Here is a 21,659-nt window from a genome sequence, read left to right as displayed (position 1 = left end):
AATGACCCAGTCCGGGTTCCATTGGGCCCGGTCACACGTGCACGGGCCAAGCTCTTCAAAGAATCCCTCCAAGGCCTTGTTCGTGTTGTCCAAGACCAACATGGAGTCCATAGAGATATTGAAGGCTTGGAAGGAGACAACCAAATCATCTACACCATGATCCAAGCCCATGAAGAGTCAAGTGGGCCTCCAAGAGAGTTGGCCGAGTAGGGCTTTAAGCCTTAGAATTTACTTAGAGTTAGTTTAGTCGTTTTAGTAGATCATGGGCCGGCCCATCTTGACACCAAGATGGCCAACTGCTTCCCTTAGGGTTTCTAGGGTTTTTAGTAACCTTTAGCCTATAAAAAGGCTAGCTTTGTAAGGTTCTAAACACAAGTTTTATGAATAAAGTTCTTAGTATTTTCGTTTTCTTCTTAAGAGAGAATTCGAGCCTTTAACTTGCTTTGGCAAGGGTTCTTGAGCAATCTTGCGTCCTGTCCTTGATTGTTTAACCGACCTATTCCCCTGGAGTATTCACCTTCATCGGAGTGTCGTTCTACCGCCTTTAATCAAAACGTGTCGTCCGTTTGATTCTAGGTTCCGCAAACCAAGCGTTGGACAACCTCGCTAGATCCTTGGGCAACGTGCTATGTGTCTCAAAACAAGTTGATCGAGGAACGTATCAGGAAGGTTGTTAGAAAACAAATTTAAGAAAATAAAATGAAGCTTCCTAAATGCCAAAAGAATTCAGTTAAGATTTAAGAATATTATCGAATCAATTTGCCAAGCGGCCAAAAGAACGAGATAGCACAAAATATTCTGCTAACGAGGCCAAGGAAAAATATGCATTTACATGTGAAAAGAAAAAAAATAAGAGCATGTGATTTATTTCAGGAACATTGATATGCTTTTTCTATTTTTTTCCTTAAACTGAGAGGGTTCGACAGGCATGAGAAACAATGTTAAAGAATACACCTTTTTTAGAAAATAACCTTATAGAATCTACCTTTGAAAGGGAAAAACAAGACTTAGAAAACCGCATGAAGATGGTGGAGGAAATTTCCAGATTATGTAACTGCAACATCACAACATAATAAAAGGGAAAAAATTAGACAACTAATCTGGTAAATAATAGGAAGAAAAAAAAACCAAAAGGCTAATAAAGATGCTTTAGAAAAAAGAAGTAAGAAGAGTTTTTGAAGTAAAAAAGATTCCAGCCAGTCTTTTGATTTTGTTTATGTCCATCAGAAAGGGAAAAAATTGTAAATAATAGTAGGAAAAAAAGAACTAAAAGACTAATAAAGATACTTTGGAAAAAATGAAGCAATGAGGGTATTTGAAGCAAAAAAGTTCCAGCCAACTTTTTAATTTTGTTGTCGTCTATCAGAAAGAAATTCAAGAGAGAAAAAGTGCAGCTTTCTTTGTGACGCTATTACAGTATAAAAATGATACAAATCACTAATTCTGAAAAACAAAATTACAGAACATGGAGAGGCAAGCCAAATCAGGAGGTTCAGAAACCTTCAAGATTTCTCAAGCCTAGGGTCAGAGACCTTGTTTCAGGATTTCCTGACTCATTAGCAATTTTTATACCTCATAAATCACATACCCACCTTCCCTATCATTTAAGAGTCCTCAATATCGTCAATATAAAAAAAATGCTTGTAATAACTCCAGCAGGGCCTCGTATGGTTCTACTTTGACCATCAAGTAAGATTACTTTCAAAATTTTTCAATACAAAAAAATTATACTTCAAGCATTTTAAACTACCAGTAATTTAAAGCAAATTATACTAAGATAAGGATATTTGCAGTAAAAAAATTTCATATTTGAAACTTAATTAATCAATAGTGGATTAAACAGATAAAAACGCACACTTTATGTGTATGTGTGTGAGAGAGAGAGAACCCTTGGGTATGATATTTTGGGAAGCTTTCGTTTTGCTCTATTGGAACCATTCACTCCAAACCTGCAAATTTTTTGTCAAATTCACCTCTTAATTCTCCACCTATACCCTAACAATAACAAATAAACAAATAAAAACACAATAAATCAATGTATACAAATACATAAAACGACACTCCATATTTTTCTGAAAGATCCTAGATCTCTTGGAGCATATTAGTTAAAACATCAAGACACGAGATGGGGTTCCAAAATTCTAACCTTAGGATTTATGCAAAATCTTGACGGTAAGGGCTTCTTTAGATCTCAAAATCTAACCTGAAAGCTCTTCCAACATATACATTCCAGAGGATTCCACTACCAGTTGCTGAAAAATCAGGCAGTAACTTAGGAAGGAAATAGAAAAACAAAAGAGACTCACTTTATAAAAAGGGAAAAAATTACACAACCCTACTCTCATTGAGATGCTGAGGCTGAAAGATGTTTCCAATTTTTTGCACCTGCAATAGCAAAGATATATAAAAATTTGACTGCTAAACCCCCCACAAAAAAAAGATCCAAATGGCTAGAGAGAGAAAGAAGAAGAGATTACAAACCCAAAAAAAATCCCAACCATCCTCCTTGTTGTAGTTGTTCTCAGTCAAAATCGAAAAGAAAAGAAAAAGATGAAGAAGATGAGAGAAATAGGGGGATAATTGATGAAGAGGAAGATAAGATAAAGAGAGACGATGATGGAAAAAATGAAAGAGAAAAAAATCGTTTCTTACTTTTTTCAAGCCAACAAAACTCCCAGCAATTGGAAGATGAAGAAAACCATGTTGGTCATTGTTGTTCTCAGGTGGAAGATGAAGAAGAAGAGAGAAAGTTGCTCTAAGAGGTTTAGAGAGTGACGGTCGATGAACAAAGAGGGAAAGAGGAGACTTTTGATGCATCGAGCCCAACTCCCAGTCAAATCCCACCAAAAAAAGCTGTTACGGAGAGAGGAAGTGGTTTAATTGCCCCCAAAAAGCTGTCAAATTGTCAAGTCCCAGCAAACAACAAACAAAGAAACAAAAGGATTGCTAAATGTCTGAGCAAACAAACGAATTCGCGAGTGGGAATGGACGACCATCAATTGAAAATTCGCACAGGCCGGACGATCAATCAGCCAATACCAACGTGCCACGTCAGCAATTGGAACTCAATTGGAAACAACGGTATTCGCACATAGACTAGATATGTTAATAAACAAAAGCAAGTTAGTGTAATGCAAACCAATTAAGGATAGCAATGGCTCCAGTTTTGGGGCAAGAAAAGCTTTCCTGCCCCTAGTCCCGCTCTACAAAAGGTTTCCTCCGCCCTCATGCTATCCCCACTCCGCCAACCCCTACCTCTCCCCGCTATCCCTGTTTGTGCCCTTGCCCCACCCCTTCATTTTCATTATTAATTTTTTATTTTATTTACTTTTTCTATTTATATAAATCTAGTGATAGTTTAATTAATCATTCTTTTGAAGTTTTAACAAAAAATCACATCATTTTATCATAACAATATAACATTTTATTTATTTCATACAAATATATTTATATAATAACAATAATATAATATTTATTTCATATTATACACACACAGATAGGCGGGGGAGGGCAACAAATTCCCTCCAGTCACACCCCAATTCCCACACCATTTCTCTCTCTACGGGGCGGGCACCCAATCCCCGTTATCATCCCTAAATTGATAAAGTTGGTGGTGGCACGCACGATTACATGGGGATCCAGTTGGTCCAAAAATAACAATTGAAAAATTACATCATCCCAAACGAAAATATGAGGACTAAAAGTGGTTTATTGAAAAAGTTAACGGATTATTTGAATCACGTTCTCATTATTTATGTTTTAACGAATTATAGGTGAAGTTATTTATGCCTTATTATTTTTACCAAGTAGCGACTCTAGATCCAGATAAAATTTCTCAATTAACCCCGCTAAAATTAAGGTCTAAAATTGATTTGACAAGTAAGTTGCTTACCCGTTCTGCGCCCGATTGGGTTCAATTTGGACCACGCCAAAGACTTGTACTCTTTTGCTTCGTCAGGCAAAAGTTAATAAATCAATGAGGACGCCCATTGAATTTTATATTACCGCCTAACCCGCCCTGCCCCAAACATCTGGCGCCAAATTTATCCCCCCACCTTCCCCAGGCCACAGCACCAAGCCTCCAAATCTCTGCCAATAAGTCAAAACATACATTTTAACAAAATCCCGCCAAAAAGTCCAAAGGATGAAAATTTTCAAAAACCTTTCTGCAGAAGCCGCCAATCTCCCCCCAAAATACAAGAACCCTTCCTCCCTCTAGTCTCTTTATTCATTTCTCCTTTTTCAATCTTCACTCTTCTCTCTCTAGCTTCTCACCGACGATTTCTCTCAGGAACAAGCTTTTTACTCTCAGTTGAATTTCTAATTTTGCTTTCTACATAGTTGATAGAAACTGATATACATAGAGCAGAAGGAGAGGTTGAAGAGAGATGGCGAAAACGGTGAGTCCTGAAGCGATTTCCACCATTTTAGCCAACCCATCACCGGAGTCTTCCTCTGATCTACCCGAAATCGTGGTCCAAGTTCTGGATCTCAAGCCCACTGGCAATCGATATATGTTAGTCCTTTTCTGTCTTGATTTTTCTTATATGCTTTTAGATCCGTTTATTGTTTCCGTAGAGCGTTCCTGCTTTATATTCTTTATAAATTTCAGAATATGACTGTACTAATTCAGATTTAAGAGAAATACTAAATTGAGATTGATTATTGAGAATTTAAGATGCGCAGTTTTCTTTATTTTTGAAGTTTGATTAGGTATAGGTATTGATTTTTTTTCCTTGATGTTTAAATTTAACAAGTTATTATTGAGTTTTATGAAGAACTGTGTTCTGGTCTAGCTACCGCCTACCTGGATTTAGCCCTTAAGAGTAATTTGTATTGGGGTGAGATTCTGTACTTTAGAAAGTTTTGAATTTTGATTTCGTTAGGGTTTTGAACAATTTGAAACATTTAAGAAAAATAGTTTTTGATTCGTGGTTCAGGTTCACAGCCAGTGATGGGAAAATGAAGCTCAAGGCCATTCTGCAATCTGGTTTGTCGTCTGAAGTTGTATCAGGGAATATTCAGAATTTAGGCCTTGTGCGAATTCTTGATTATACACTCAATGACATCCCAACCAAGAATGAAAAGTGAGTTTCTATAATCAATGCCTAATTCTTCAGTTTACAGAAGTATGAATAGTTGTTTTAATGTATTTATGTATGGTTGTTGTGTAGATACTTGATTGTAACGAGATGTGAGGCAGTGTCTCCAGCACTTGATGCTGAATACAAGGCTGAGGCTAATAATGCTGAAGAAACTAGCATTGTCTTGAATCCAAAGGAGGAAGTTGATGTTATGAAAATGGAAGTGAAGAATGGAGGGCCTGGCATCATTTTAAAGCCTAAGCAAGAAATTGTTGCCAAATCGGCTGCTCAGATTGTGAATGAACAGAATGTAAAGTAAGCACTATATGATGTGCTTGCATTTTAATACATAGGTCGTAATTTGTAGGATGACTAGGTTATTTGCTGATTCCTTTTGTTCAAGCAAATGTAAAGCTTCCCTATGAGGCCTGATCTTGTTAAGTTGTGATTGATTTCAGTATGGCACCTGCTGCTCGAATGGGAATGAACAGAAGAATTTATCCACTTCTTTCATTGAATCCTTATCAAGGAATGTGGACAATTAAGGTCCGTGTTACTTCCAAGGGGAGTGTGCGAACTTACAAAAATGCCAGAGGTGAAGGGTGTGTGTTCAATATAGAGTTAACAGATGAAGATGTAAGTTATGATTTTCATCTTCTGTACAAAGCCTGATGTATTGGTACTCTATTTTGTCATATAATCATTAATTGTCTTTCAGGGTACACAAATACAAGCCACAATGTTCAATGATGCTGCAAGGAAGTTCTACGATAAGTTTGCATTGGGAAAGGTTTATTACATATCAAAGGGAACTCTTAGAGTTGCTAACAAGCAATTCAATACTGTAAAAAATGATTATGAGATGAACTTGAATGAAAATTCTGAAGTGGAGGAGGTGAGCAACGAAGCAGCTTTTATTCCTGAAACAAAGTACATTTTTGTCCCAATTGATGAATTGGGTCCCTATGTCAATGGGAGGGAGCTTGTTGGTAAACACCTTCCTTCAGCTATTTGTACTATTATTTATCCTTTTTCCCTAAGAGCAATTTAATGATTTGGATGACTTTGTCTTGTAGACGTTATTGGTGTAGTTCAAAGTGTGTCTCCTACTGTGAGCATTAGGAGGAAAAGTAACAATGAGACCATCCCAAAACGTGACATAACTATTGCAGATGAAACGTAAGCTACCCCTCATGGTTTTGTCTTATAGTAATTATTCCTTTTGTTAATTTTAAGGTTGATAAAAACAATAAGAATATATTTCCAGGAAGAAGACTGTTGTGATTTCTTTATGGAATGATCTGGCCACCACTGTTGGACAAGAATTGGTGGATATGGCTGATAAATCTCCAGTAGTTGCAATCAAGACCCTTAAAGTTGGAGATTTTCAAGGTAATGATTATGTCCCAATAACAATTGATAATTTAAAATTTTCAATAAGACTTCTAAAATTTTTTGCTACAATGTTTTAGGTGTCTCTTTGTCAACTTTGAGCAAAAGCGTTGTAGCAATTAATCCTGAAATACCTGAAGCAAAGAAGTTGAGGAACTGGTAAACTGCCATTCCAGATGTTAGTAAGATGCCACTATATGTAATCCCTTAGAAGGTTTTTTGATTATCTGTGCAGGTTTGATTCTGAAGGCAAAGAAACTTCACTAGCCTCTGTTGGTGCTGGTTTGAGTCCCACTACCAAAGGTGGAGCAAGATCCATGTACTCTGACCGAGTCTTTCTGTCTCATATTGTCAGTAATTCATCTTTGGGAGAGGACAAGGTATTTGTTCCTTAGACTTTTGCAAACATTCAAACTTCTACCTTGCTGCGTAGAGTGTTGCCAAAGACGTCTTCAGAGTACTGTTCTATTAGCATTGCTATCCTTAACTGCATGTTCTTTGTTTTGGGCAGCCTGTCTTTTTCAGCATAAAGGCATATGTGAGTTACATCAAGCCAGATCAAACAATGTGGTATAGGGCATGCAAGACATGTAACAAGAAAGTAACAGAAGCTATTGGGTCTGGCTACTGGTGTGAGGGATGCCAGAAGGATGATAATGAGTGCAGTTTGAGGTTCAAACCTCAAATATAAACTAGTTTGTCAGTTTGCTAATCATATTTTTTGAAATGTTACAAATGCTTTGTCTTGATTTCAGATATATAATGGTAGTTAAGGTATCTGATGCAAGTGATGAGGCCTGGCTCTCTGTTTTCAATGAAGAAGCAGAGAAAATACTTGGATGCTCTGCAGATGAGCTTAATAAGTTAAAAACTGAGGTGAAAAGTCTGCATTTCGAAATTTGATCCAGTACTTTGTTTTCCATGTTCCTGATGGATAATACTCGAGTCTAGTGCAATCTCTTCCTTACCATATTTCTAATTGATTGTTTAAATGTTGACTTTGTCAGGAAGGGGAAACATCTTACCAAATGAAATTGAAGGAAGCTACATGGGTGCCTCACCTTTTCCGAGTTAGTGTCACACCACATGAATACAATAATGATAGGAGGCAGAGGATAACAGTCAGAGCTATTGTTCCTCTTGATTATGCAGCAGAATCCAGATATTTGATGGAAGAAATATCAAAAATGAAAATCTCTCAGTAGTATGGCTGGATGTTGTTTTGCTTGAATCATGATATTTAGTCAATGCGCTTTCATCTTTTTAAAGGTGTTTTGGCATGATAATGACTACTGACTCCATGGGCTATATCATGCCAGTGTAAAATATGTGCTCTTTTGATAGCATAGCTCGATCTTTGCTTTTTCAAGGATGTAATTAAGCAGTTGCTAGAATTCAGTGCATTCTAACTGTTGACTAATTTATGGAGCCAAGGCCATTCCTTTTCTTAATAGAGTGATGTTTCATGTATTTTATAATTTTTTTTCCAGAATTGCTGATTCTTTGCTACTCTTCACACGAGGTTCTGTGCTCTTGAAAGCTATGATAGTATGTATACCACTTTGTTCAAACAAAACTAGAAAAACAATGAATCAGGATATTTGAGCTACAGGTTTGGCTTTGAGGCAAGCTACAAAGGAAATTTGACCAGGTAAACTGGATTCTCAGTTTCATAGCCTTAATCACGTGAAATAAGAAAACAGTTGCTTCACTTCCTGCCTTCTGTAAGAAGCAAAACAAAATTGTTCTTTTGTTGCTTCAGGCATGCTAGAAACCCATAGAACTTAATTAAATATATCACAGGAATGTGTGCAATATTTCTGGCGCACCCAGCTTCCAAACGAAAACTTACTAGTAAGTTTAGTATTTGATTTTCAAGGAAACATTTAATTCAACCGGATTCATTACATTATACCAGTCTTCCAAGAGTAAGCCTAATCTTTTCAGGAGTAAAACTCCTAGTCTCACAGTTTATGACTACCTTTTCCAATTTTGTCGCTTCAAATTAAATTGTTGATTTGTGAGGATCCGAAAAAATTTCTTTATTTTATTTTATTTCTTCAAATACATTTTCATTACTTTACTTTATTGCCTTAATTTTCTAGATATTTTTATAAGTGAATCAAATTTTTAAATCATTTTTCTTGTATAAGTTAGTACATGTTAAGTTCGTAGTACATTAGAGAAGTAAGATCCATTAATGAGGTAGGTGCGATAAATTTTTTAAGATTAGGAGAAATTTTGTGCAAAGGAATATTATTTCATAAGGTGTTATGGAATAATTAGAGATTAGCAAGATATTTTAGTAATTGAAAGACAAAAGAAATGAGGATTAACCTTGGAAGGACATTTGTCACAAAATCCATGGAGCTTTGACTTTGATTTGGACTATTCTTGTCCTTTAATAAAAACAAAAAAAATTGACCAAAAATAACCATCATCTTTCTGTTTCTTGGCCGAATGCTTGAGAGAGAAAAGAGAGAAAAAAAAAGCTTCAACTTTAACCTCTATTTTTTGCTTGAATCTTTGAGTTTTCACCATAAACTTGTAATCTACTCCATAAAAGTTGACCTTTAGGAAAAATTAAGGGCTTTGGTGAAAAGATTTTGGAGAAAGAAACTCTTGGCTTCCATTTCTTATTAGGGTTTCAAGGTAATTATATTAAGAAACTCTCTTTTCTTTTATTACTTGCATATGAGTAGATTTAGGTATTGATTTGGTAGTTTAAATGAAAATTTTCATGGTTTAAGTGGTAATTGAAAATTTTCAGCTTTGATGGTGAAATTTCAGCTTTGATATGATGTTTTGAGATTGGCCATGAACTAGTAGTTTTGCCATGTGAATCTTCTAATTTTTATATGTTATTTTGGTTTGCCTATGGAAAATTTCAATTTGTAGTTGAAAATTTCAACTTAGGGTTTCAAAATTTCAGCTTGGTTGTAGTTGATTTTAAGCTATAAAATTGGCTATATTGGATGGTTTTATGATCTTAAATAAGTGTACTTTATAGCCTATAACTTGTGGTTGTGATTGGGGTTGGATTGGGATGAATATAGGTGCTGAGTTTGGATGGAAAAGTAAAGAAAATAAGGGAAAGTGCTGCTGAAATTTTTATTACTTCCTTTCTTGTGAAATAAGTGATATTAGATGGGTGATTTTGGGTTAGTTTGGACTTAGGTTACATGTGATTTCTTGGGTGCACTTTGATGGTAACGTATAAGCTGAAATTTTGACAAATCATGTGTAAAATAAGAGGAAAAGTGATGGTTTCTTCTAGCATGCTTTCTAGTTGCATTTGTTTCACTTTAAGGTCGAGGTTGGTTGTCTTTTTAACTATTTTATTGGTGAAAATTCCAGCCATGAATTAGAATAAGGAACTCCTTGGTTACTTATGTCCCTTGAGTCCAATTGCTCTCTTTTCACTCCAAAACCATATTTGAATATTTGCACTAGTAATTACTTGAATTTTCTTTGGTTCACCTAAACTTTGGATAGTTGAACGATAATACTTTATCTTGATTGTTCTTAGGGTTTGTTGGAGATTAAGGGCATAACTCGGAGGCAAACTTTTGACGTTATTTTGTTTGAACTCATATAACTTGTTGCTTAAACCGATTTACGTGTGATTGAAATTTATGATTTGAATGACAGTGGCTTTAGTTTATCCTGGACGAGACGAGTGCGTACTTTATCACACTCGTTTCCCCTTGATTGTTTAACTGGTTTACTGTGCAATTAAAATCTGTTACTTGTACATGAATTGATATAGTTTGGACTCTAATATCCAGCGACCTTATTGTGAAATTTGAGGTCAAACCTCATTGGTAGTTAATCGAATTGAGTTAGGAAGGGCTTGGTCGAGATAGATTGACGAACCATGAGGAAACTGTTATTGATTCACTGAATACTGAAACCTTCTAATATTTGGTATACTCGAATATTACCACCACTGTTTCTATTTGGTGTTTAGACCCGGTAAGAGATATGTTTGGTGGACAAAAATTGGTGTAAAGTGGGGATCTACGGTCATTGTTTTGGCTTCTTTAAACGTTGACGGAGTGTCAACGGATTTAGATCAAATTAATGCAACGGAAAAATTGGCTCTTGAGAGCCATCTATGTCCTTTACTGGAACTACTCTGTATAAATTGTGGTGTTTATTTATACCTTTATTTGATGCTTATATTTGATCGATTAAAATTTTAATTATGTGATTTGTGACTGCGTGACCTTTTGGTACCTCATTGGGCGAAAGCTTACTCTGTTATCTTTATTTTTCTTACAGGGGGCGAAATTTTTGGAGTGTGATTTTGGAAAAAAGAGTTGAGTTAATTATAATTTTATTTTTGTTTAAACTCCTCTGTATTAATAAACCTCACATATGTTTGTATAAGTTTGGATATTCTAGCTTATATTTTAAATTGAATGTTAGAGATTTTATTGTACATAGTTTTGGGTTGATGATTGAAAGTTAAATTACGTGTTTTAGTACTTTTGTGACTTTTCGAATTAGTTAGTTTTGACGAGAATTAGACAAACAGTCCGCTAACACTCGGAGTACACCCTAAGAGAAGGTGGGATGGTCACATGATTCATCATTCATGTAACTGATATCCAAACACAATGGATCGCACTAAAAGAATAGCTTCTTTAAAGTTAAAGAAGCGTCCAAAAGAAGGATATCTGGTTAAAAGGACTCTATAGTCTATTACAAAGCATCGACGGACAAGATTTCCAGTTCAAGAATTAGAAAACCTATCCCAATTTCGTCTCATCACACCTATCCCAAATTAGTTTCTTCTGTTTTGCAATACACTCAATACACCGTTTCAACTGTCAAGCTGAATCAGAAACTCTACATACGTGCGATATTATTTTCTCAGTAACACCTCTTAACCAAAATACATAATCATTACAAAATACTCGAGAAATTTAATTCTGCAAGCACTAGCTTAGTCCTCATACCATAAAACCAAGAAAAAAGAAGAAGATAAAATTGGAATTTAGTTATAAGAATTTCTAAATTTGGAGATCATATATGCAATCTTGTCTAGTAGTTTAGATGCACTTTCCTCTCCCATTGAGAAAGGATTGGTCCATTCTTGGTAGTGATGGAGGCTGCCTGTAAAGTCCGTGAAAAGCCCGTCAACTCCAATCTTCTTGATCCAGTAATCGTACTCATTATATGGATCTTGACTGAAGTTAAAATGTAAGAACACATTCTCATTCCGGCAAGTGAATGGGTGCACCTACAATGGTTAAGCAAAAGTAAATGAAGATCTTACCACTCGTTTAAAAGCTTCAGAGAAGAAAAAGAATAAGCAAAAGCAAAATAACAGATTCAGAAGCAAAAGCATCAGGAACATCAAATGCCGCTTTGGTAAGTGATAATGGATGCGGTTAATTGTACAAAATAGTGAAATACATGTCATGTTGCCCAAACATGTATCTCACTAACCAGGTAGAACCTTTTACAATAAACAGATAGATAAAGTCTAGTAGAAAAGATGAAACCAACTTAAAAATTGGGGAATCATGTATAACATTACAAAATATCACAACTTTCGTTGGAAATTTTTCTATATGGTCACCAGCTACTTCGTTTGGCTCCAACATGAACTCATATGGGATGTTTTCCAGCATCCTCTTCAGTTTAGCAAACATAACTCTAGAGATAAATTTGGCATAATCAAAAGCATACCTGAAGGTTGTAAGCATGTGATCTTGTAACAAGATCAGTAGGTGTTTGCAGATAATTATTTGAAGCAGGAACTATTGAATCTTTCCAAGGTCCAATGCCCACGACATAATCTTTGATGAAGTCAAAGTAACTGTTGGAAGTGATTTCCCAGTATGACTGACATTTTAGGGTCAATATCAATGTCCCAAAAAATACAAATGGTATTCGAGGTATAACTACAAACATTGAAGTAAGGATTGAACACAAACTATTTCTTAGCTTTAAGTTGATATAACAATTCGGCCGAAGTTCATGTTGTCTTTCATATTGTCTTTCATATAAAAGGGAACAAGTTAATTAAATGTCACTAAATGATCACACAAAACCCAGCAAGCAATTGTAATAAACTAGACGCATGCATGAGAGAGACTTCCATAGACAGCAAAAAAGCGCCGTCTCCACAAAGAAAAAGGAGCAAAAGTTATACAAGACCCAATGAAGCCATTGCTCAAACACAGATTAGTGTTTTTCCCAGAATCCAAATTTGATTATCATGTCATAAGAACAAAAATGAATTGGAGAAAGCATGCATGAGAGAGACTTCCATATACAGCAAAAAGTATCATCTCCAAGAAAGAAAAAGGAGAAAAAGTTTGTAGCATCTCAGTAGGTCGCTGGATTCATAGTATGACAGCAACAATAGCTCTGTTTTTTCACAAACTAGCTAGCTATCATATCCACAGATTTCCATGTCATTAAGTAATCTTCCAAGACCCAAATGAAGCAATTGTATTCATAAGAAATCCAAGTCAGAAGGCACTTTCAGCTCTAAACGTTCTTACAATTCCTATACTTTTACATGTTAACAAGGAGGCCAAAGAACTAAAGAGAGAACCTGATTGGTGTCTTGAGTAGGTGTAGTGGCATCATCAATTAGGAGGATCTTAGGCAGGTCTGTCAGGTGTGAGATGTAAATCAAAGATGTTGGAGCAAAAGACTGAATAAATGCAGGCTGTTTCAACCATTGTTTTGACAAATAAGTTCCCTTGTATCCATACTTCTTCAATGTATCCACAAACTTGTCTTCAAATTTCTTACCAATTGGCCATTTCACCTGTTGCATATAGCTGTCTAAATAAATATATATTCAGAAAATGTAGTTCCCATGCAAGATTTAGTATCTTCATTTGTAAAAAGGTAATTCAGATGGAACACTGTTGTAGCAAAGGGGATATAGAACTTACATGTTGGTTGATAAATACTGGATTTTTTATCTCTGGATATATCCCCACCACCCTGGGAGCACCTAGTGCAATTGATATGAAATCTTCAAAGATAATAATAGAAAATTTTCCTGTGAAATATTTTTAAAAAGTAGTTCAGGGATAAAGGGTTTTATTTTGTCATGCATGAAAGAAAACATACTGTGTCAAAGCTTTTCACAGCATGGCAAAGAGCGAACTGAATAGCAAAATTCATCAACTACCAGAACTCAGTTTTGTTAGCATAGAAGAAATTGACTAAAAGAATAAAGTCTACCATGCATTAACTTAAGGAACGGTAAAAAAGAAAAATAAGGGGAGTCATTGGGTTCTTAATCATAACAGTTGTTCTTTTCAAAAGATAGCTATATCAGTTGGCTTATTTGAGAAACAAAAGCTGATTAAGTGAATGGTCATGCACTATAAGACGTCTTATTTTCCATCCTCCGCATGCCACCACTGCTATACTTACTACCAACAACCACAATAATTGGGCAACCTCCAATTTAACTTAAGCATTGTACTTCCAATTTGGTTCATGAAAATAGACAAAATTTCCACATAATTTCATACTGTTTTAGATGATAACAAAAGAAATTGGAATATGAATACTTTCATAAAGCAGGATAGGTCCCAAATGGTGTTCTTGCAAAATCTTAGTACCAATATTTTGAAGTGATAAATGTGCAGGTAGTAAAGGTCCAAGAAAACAGTCACATCTCCTGTAGTGTTGATGATAATGAAGAAGTGAAATGAAATTAAGCATAAAAACATGGAATACTTCATTACATATTTACACATACAGATATGTCACAAAGTTGTGGAGAAATGCATAATAACAAGTTTAACATGAAATTCTAAAATAATCAACAGGGACAGCAGAATGAACTGACCATTGTATTGTTGATCCCTGAAAGGAGATCTCTGGTTGACACGCAATGACTTCAGTTCTTCTAGCGTGAAATCAACTAAACATAAAAGTATTTGTTGAAGGTTACCATACAATCCTGGGAATGATGGCTAATTTAAAGGATGAGTTTCAAAATGTAAATACTATGTGTCATCCTTATCCATCAGAAGCAATAAACACCATAATAATGAAAAAGCTACGAAGGTTAAATGCAAAAAATTGAAACAGTCAAGGACCATAGACATTTGGTTAATAGAACTAAATGTCATTATATCCTTACTGGTAAAATAGCCAGTGATGTTCTTGCCTTGGACCTCATAGGTCCTCTTTCGACTTTCAAACTTCTTGTGCTGAGCAATGTCAGTTGTAGCATCAAGTGTTAAATCATGGAAGCATATAAGAATACCATCTTTGGATGCTAGTATATCAGTTTCTATGAAGTCAGCACCCTCTTCAATAGCTCTCTGCAAGGAAATGAACTCTCATGGAGGGTGACTTTGTCAGACAGAAGTGTAATCCAAGGAAAGTATTGCATGATTACTTCTGAGAAATGAATCTATGGATTCAAGAAAACCTGGAGAAATCTCAAGACCAGTTGGAAAAGTTCCCACCAAAATATGTTTATTGAGTGAATAGGCTGAATAAAATAAACCTAGAGAAACCTATTTATAGGCTACAATGTCTTATAACAAAAAAAAGAATGAAATAACTCAAGAAAATGTAAAAATAACTACAAGTAACGAATCTGTCCACCATGGGATCCGGCCCTGGATCCAATGCTCAAGAAAGCAGGATCCTAGGCCAGACTGAGATCAGAAGCATCTCAAAATCCAGCATGAGATCTGGCACCACCTTGGAGCTCTCTAGGAAAGGATCCTAAGTTGGATCAAAGTCGAAGAGCTCAGAAATTTGCCTCATCTGACCAGCTTCAAAACTGGCTCTAGGGCCTTTAGGATTCAGGGCCAGATCTCTTCAGAATCTTGTCCACAGCTCCAAAGATGTTTTACATCACTTTATGGAGAAAGCTAGTTCAGTTTCTATTTCAGCATCAAATTTTGTTTAAAGAAGTATTGCCACCCTACAGTTTCTGGTTCCATTTTGCAAACATATCTCTGTATTTCCCTGAGCTGAATCCAGATCTCTTCATAATCTTGTCCACAGCTCCAAAGATGTTTTACATCACTTTATGAAGAAAGCTAGTTCAGTTTCTATTTCAGCATCAAATTTTGTTTAAAGAAGTATTGCCACCCTACAGTTTCTGGTTCCATTTTGCAAACATATCTCTGTATTTCCCTGAGCTGATTAAATTTTCGCAAACGCTCATTGCCTAATGATTGGTAGGAACTTGTATTGAATAATTATACTGAAGCATGAACTACCTAATCTGTGACTGTCCATGAGTATAACTGAACATACGAATTTGGAGTGAAAGTGACTGAAGTATATAAATAAATGTACCTTACATATATACCTTGTATGCAGAGGCAGTCTCCTCAGGAAATTCACCACTTGACCCTCGATGTGCGATGTTGTAAGGTCGAAAAGTTTGCAGTGGTTGTTTACTTCTATCATTTCTTCTGCTAGGAAGCGGGTAGAAAGGCCTTGCAGCACACTCAACCAATAATAGCAGCAAAATGGAACTTACAGTACCTGCTATTTGCATTTATGAAAAAGCTTATATAACTATTGCAAGTACATAAAATATGTGCATACACAATCACGGGAATGAGATTCACTTGTATATCATTTTCCTCAAATAGAGTGATGTTTTCACTTCTCTCAATGTCTTTACATGATTTCAATAAACAAAATTTCTGTAACACTTTCAGAAAATAAAAATAGTCTTTTGCAAACTGGCAAAATAAAAATAGACTTTCTTTTCATGTATAAATAGCAGAATCTGGCAACAAAGGTAGAGTATCCCGCCACTCTATCACTTGATGACTCTTTAAATGCAAACTGGATTTACAACTTTGGTGTAAAGCTGCTTTTCTCGTTTGTAACTATTGGCCCAAACCACCAAAAGTAATGATACTATCAAATAATTAAGCCAAAACTAAGGAGTGAATGCACAAAATTGGTGTATAATAACAAGCAAAGCGGACACTAAATGAGTCATATACTTATGGCAGTCGAATGAAAGGGAGTCACTTAAGAGGCATAAGTTAATAAAAGAGATATCAGCCGATCAGTGAATCACATTTGAGACTGGTACAAATCCCTGAATCTTAAGGAAAGAGTTCCCAAAAGAAGAAATATTTTTCAGTTGCTCATCTCTTCTTCATCCTCACCCTCATTTCTCTCATCTCTTTTTTCCAATTTATATTAACTCTATTTCTCCATTACTCATTCTTTCATTGACTTTGTCATCCCTTGCTATTATATGTCAGCTCTATTCTATATGAGAATAGGACTTCTAAATGTAGCTCATGTCAAGCTTTGTTTTTGTTTCGGTAGCAGCAATTACCGCAAAGTTTCCATTTCCACATGTAAGTGGTATCATCGAGCTTCATGTTTATTTGTGTATGAATTTTGATTTCACTTACAACATTGAGAGACTGATTAAAACAAAGTTTGAGCACGTGAAAGTTAGTGTCTTTTATCATCATTGCACAGTCAGCTAGTAATTTAGGTAAGTCCTTGAGCATACAAGGCATCCGGACAGCACTACACTCAGCAAATAAATCGGTCAAGTCAGTGGTGAAAAACAACCTAACATGTTTAAGCAGAGCCCTTCGGAGCAAATTAATGACTGTTTCCAAAAGCATGACAAAGCTTTGCAAATAACATGCTGTTAATGCCATCATCAGATAATGCTAAATTCCACCCAAGCAAGGAGTCAAGTAAAACACAAGTTATGATATCTGACAGCTCCCTATAGGGTCAATCTATACCAAAAATCAACAAACTCACACCAATAGCTGCAGGCAATTTCCTGCCAAAGACTCTAATTCTTATTTCCAAAACCAAGTTCCATTGGTTTATCCAAGGAGTTCTCAGCTGCCTTATTTTCTTTACTCATTGAATTTAAGCTCAAAAAGCTGAGATAATCCTCAAGCGGACTTCACTAAATCATTACCAAGATCCTTTACCACGATTAGTTCAACTTAGCTACAAATTCGTATATTCCCAATCCACGGTTGCCAACAGATTAATCCACAAAAGAAGAATGAATGCCACAAACGACAGAAATGCATACATGACCAACTAGTTCAATCTATCTCATATATAAGTATATTCTCCTATGGATTCTCTACAATTGAGATTATAGGCAAGAAATAAGATTTGGATTTGGATGCTTACGGACTGACGTCATGAGGATCCCCGTTCCTGTTCCTGTTAGTGCCCCTTGACGGATTCCTCCTCGTTTGAAATATCCTAACCTATCCTATCCCAATCCTATTCTATCCTAATCCTAATTCTAAAATACATAAAACGCCGAATGATGAGCTACAGTTGATTGTCTCGATTTCGATGCAATTTTGCCACTGATTTTGGATTTTTGTGTCTTTTAGTATTATGGGCGGCCAGTTGTGGAGTTTATTGCCTGCTATTGCTGCTGTCCTCATATTACGTTGTCATTTTTATTCCAATCATGTCCTTTTGTGCTGGTTTCTTTGTAATTTCGTTGTTAATTTTATACTTTGCGGTCTTTAACTTGTCATCTCTCTTAATTATTGTTTCTTTGCTTTTGTTTCTTGCAGCTATGCAGCTAGGCCTGTCAACGGGTCGGGTCTAGACCCGGATCCGGACCGGATCCGTGAAATTATTGTGGGTATGGGTAGGGATTTAATTCCGTTTCCCGGATCCGGATCCGGATCCGTTTTGTCAAACAAAAAAACGGGTCGGATACGGAATATAGTATTCCGACCCGTATTAGACCCGGATCCGGATATAAATGAATTAATAATTTAAAATATATATATTTATAAATATAATTTGATTAGGGTGATGTATTTTAATAAAGTTAATTTGATTTCTTTTCTTATTTGGTTTTTTCTTTGCATTAGGTAGAAATTAGTTTACAAATATATTTTTTTCTCATTTTTATTAGAAATTATAAATTTTGGTAAATTTGTTCGGATAGACCCGGATCCGGATCCGGGACCCGCCGGATCCGGATCCGGAACATAGAATAAAAGACCCGTCGGGTAAACGGGTCGGATCCGGATCCGGCACAGTAATTCGGGTCCGGGTCCGGAATAATGAATTCCGGCCCGGACTCGGCCCGTTGACAGCCCTATATGCAGCCATTACCTTCTATTACCTAATGCGGACACGAATTTTTTGAGCTATATAAATATAAATATAAATATATATATATATTCTTGCAGCCTATTTGTGTGCCCTTTTACATATATTCATTTTCTCCAAAATATATATATCGACAAAAATAATGATTTTCTAGAAAAAAATATATACATATATATATATATTGACAGAAATTTTGTGTGTCCCTTCTGATGCCCTTTTTAGATTTAGTTTTGCATCCATGTAGAAAATATCCGAATGTGATAAGTTTAATGATTAAAACAGGAAAAATTTGACTAAATCTCATAACTAACTTTGGATAGATTGAAAGGATGCCTTAAGTTTGATCCGATCAAATCTTTGCCTTCCCTTGTTTCAACAGTGACTCTCGAACCTCTTGTTTTATTTTTATTTTCGAAGATCTGGAGTCATCTTACTTGTTGTTTTTTCATTTTTTTACTATAAACATTTTTGAGTGATTTGATATACCTAATTTCAATACCAAGTGACGACTTCATTTTTCTAAAAACCCTTTTAAACTATCTTTTTGGGCCAAAACCGTTGCATTTTTCAAAATTTCATTTTAGGCCTTTTTGATTTATTTTTAAAATTATGTGGCATTTGATAAGAGGGTTTCGGAATGAAGAATTGGAATAAATCTCATAATTGTTGTTTGGTTACTACTATTGGAATTGAAATTTTAGAATCATATCTAAAAATTAGGAATTTCCCAATTCCCTAGTAACCTGGAAGGTTTTAGATAAAACCCAAGTTTGATTAACGTTTAGAAATGGGGCCCATCCCACCACCCTTTAAAAAATTAATATATAATATATATTATAATTATAATATTTAATTATAATTATATAATTATTATAATATTAGTATAATTATATAATATATTTATAATTATTATATACATATATAAAATAAATATATATATTTTATAATTATTTAATTAAATATAATTATAATTATATAATATATAATATAAATTTATTAATATTATATAATAATATATTTATAATATTTATAAATGTATATCATCTGTGCATATAATTATAATATATATGTGCATATAATAATATATTATATAATTATAATTATATTTATTATTATAAATATACTAATAATTATATTTAATATATATTATAATTATATAACATATTAATATAATTAATATATATTATATAATTATAATTCTATATTTATATTATAATATTTGTATAATTATATATATAATATTTAATTTAATTAGTTACAAACTTATAATAATGATATTATTAGTTATATGTAGTATATAATGTGTATTAGTATATGTAATATAATTGATATTTTAAATTATACTAATAATTATACATGTTTACTAATAGAAATTATTAATTAGATATACTAAATTTACTAATGCATTTAATTAGTGAAAATTTTTTTATATCTCGTTTTGAAAGAACCAACGAACCAAACATCAACTATAGTAATGATATGCATTCTTGGTACTGAACCAAACAGATGTATTGGAATGACTGACTCCATTTCAAACCCATGATGAATGATCCCAAATCCGAATCCGATTCCAAGATGGGAACCAAACGCCACCTTAGAAAACACATTTTCATACATACCCCGTCGAAGACGAAACCCGTATTCATTTGGCCTAGATCTAGACGACTAATATCAACGGTTTGGTAGCGGAAAACTTGACCCTAATTAATCCTAAAAGTCACGAACAATATTGATACTATCTCAACTCGTAACCAATCGAATTAATGAACCAAATTTGTAAGGTAGAGGAACGCCACAATCAATGTGGATACTTGATTGATAAGTTCAATTGAATACTCTCAATATTTTCAAGTATTCAAGAAAAGCTCTCTTGGAGAGAGAAAGTGAATAAACTCACGTAATTTCTGTAAAATTCTCAATAACCCAAACATTGGAAAAGACTAGGCTATTTATAACCTTACAATGACTCAAAACCGTAATGCTATTTGGACTAAAACTCGGCTGCCTTTACTCACTAAGCTGCCCGAATTTAACCACCTAATTAAACTACTTAAATGACTAAACTAATCAACTAGGATTTGGCTGAATTAGAAAGTAACCTAGCTGACTTATTAAGTTGGAAAATAATAACTAGAACAAACATCTAAAACATTAATCATAAGGTAGCTTTGTTGATCCTCTTTGTATTCTTCCTTTGGCTGCATTCACCACCAAGGTTTGTAAAATCGGGATCCTACGTAGGATCGATTTTAGTTTCACAGAATTGGATCGTAGGATCGTAAGATTCCACCAAAAGTTCCTAAATTTACTAAATTAATGAATTTAAAATTCATATACCATTTTGTACCTCCTAAAAGATATCAAATAAATAAATTACTCATAAATATATAACATTTTTTACTTACTATATGACAAGTAATAAAGAAGAGAACATAAACTTGTTATCTGTCATGATTTCAAGTCTTAAAATCAAATGCTTTACAGTTTACACAATCATAATATCCAAATATAAAATAATTATTAACCTCCAATGATGAAATCTAAACACATGGCTGCCATCTAAGCAATGACATCTGTGACGGCCCCACTTCACCCTAAGACGAACCAAAGGGTTCGGCGGACCACCTGCCCAGTTCTCGCCAGGACTACGGAGTTGAATCACACAAACCCAATATAGCGCACAAACGAATCCCCAAGAGAACAATCAATCGAAAACTACTAAGTTGAGAAACATGAGTTCTACACCGTAAGGTACCATGGTACTTCGATTAAACGCCTCAACGGAAACGAAAATGAAGACGAAAATGCAAATGGAAAGTGGACACATCACAATCCCACCAAGATACGACCGGATTTGGTGAACAGTTCCCGCCAGAATTTTGTTTCCTTGTTCAAATGCCGCGCCCGTTCGATCGTCCAATGGTTACAAGTAGCATCTCAACAAACGCAAAGGTACCATCTCAAATGAATACACTTAATGTACATGATAAAACACTTATATACATATATTGAAAACTTTACAATTAAAAGCGTGATACTTAATTAAAAGACAATTAGGGTTTTGATTACACAAGAGCT

At 34.7% G+C, this 21,659-nt stretch overlaps 2 protein-coding genes and 2 long non-coding RNA genes across 10 annotated transcripts; 2 read left to right on the top strand and 2 right to left on the bottom strand.

Moving 5' to 3' along the window:
• Positions 1-2,126: 2,126 nt before the first annotated feature.
• LOC140005761 (uncharacterized) lies at positions 2,127-3,061 on the bottom strand. The gene is made up of 3 exons (XR_011813330.1): positions 2,482-3,061; positions 2,340-2,385; positions 2,127-2,252 (listed from the first exon to the last, which is right to left on the bottom strand). It is a non-coding gene; the product is annotated as an uncharacterized lncRNA (long non-coding RNA).
• Positions 3,062-4,022: 961 nt separating this feature from the next.
• On the top strand, positions 4,023-7,927 carry LOC113741581 (replication protein A 70 kDa DNA-binding subunit B-like). Its single transcript, XM_027269133.2, has 12 exons — positions 4,023-4,516; positions 4,941-5,087; positions 5,175-5,399; positions 5,543-5,720; positions 5,803-6,073; positions 6,161-6,263; positions 6,352-6,476; positions 6,557-6,635; positions 6,712-6,856; positions 6,988-7,148; positions 7,232-7,352; positions 7,484-7,927. The coding sequence occupies exons 1-12, from the start codon at positions 4,389-4,391 to the stop codon at positions 7,679-7,681; spliced, it is 1,881 nt and encodes a 626-aa protein (XP_027124934.1). The 5' UTR covers positions 4,023-4,388; the 3' UTR covers positions 7,682-7,927.
• Positions 7,928-8,940: 1,013 nt separating this feature from the next.
• On the top strand, positions 8,941-10,963 carry LOC140006096 (uncharacterized). The gene is made up of 2 exons (XR_011813703.1): positions 8,941-9,128; positions 10,761-10,963. It is a non-coding gene; the product is annotated as an uncharacterized lncRNA (long non-coding RNA).
• A 250-nt stretch (positions 10,964-11,213) lies between these two features.
• On the bottom strand, positions 11,214-17,795 carry LOC113742524 (glycerophosphodiester phosphodiesterase GDPD6). 7 transcript variants are annotated; one of them, XM_027270355.2, is made up of 8 exons: positions 17,631-17,795; positions 15,799-15,980; positions 14,608-14,791; positions 14,311-14,385; positions 13,400-13,509; positions 13,051-13,269; positions 12,177-12,332; positions 11,214-11,724 (listed from the first exon to the last, which is right to left on the bottom strand). In XM_027270355.2, exons 1-8 carry the CDS (start codon positions 17,641-17,643, stop codon positions 11,479-11,481), a joined length of 1,185 nt encoding a protein of 394 aa, XP_027126156.1. In that variant the 5' UTR covers positions 17,644-17,795; the 3' UTR covers positions 11,214-11,478. The 7 variants fall into 7 exon arrangements, with proteins under 7 accessions (XP_027126156.1, XP_027126157.1, XP_027126158.1 ...); XM_027270356.2 differs by having other exon boundaries at positions 15,799-15,977; XM_027270357.2 differs by having other exon boundaries at positions 13,400-13,461; positions 17,631-17,794.
• Positions 17,796-21,659: the final 3,864 nt, after the last annotated feature.

The sequence above is a fragment of the Coffea arabica genome, chromosome 4e (assembly GCF_036785885.1).
Source record: "Coffea arabica cultivar ET-39 chromosome 4e, Coffea Arabica ET-39 HiFi, whole genome shotgun sequence".
Taxonomy (NCBI): domain Eukaryota; kingdom Viridiplantae; phylum Streptophyta; class Magnoliopsida; order Gentianales; family Rubiaceae; genus Coffea; species Coffea arabica.
The sequence above is the reverse complement of the archived record's forward strand: the minus strand, read 5'-3'. Positions and strand labels throughout refer to the sequence as shown.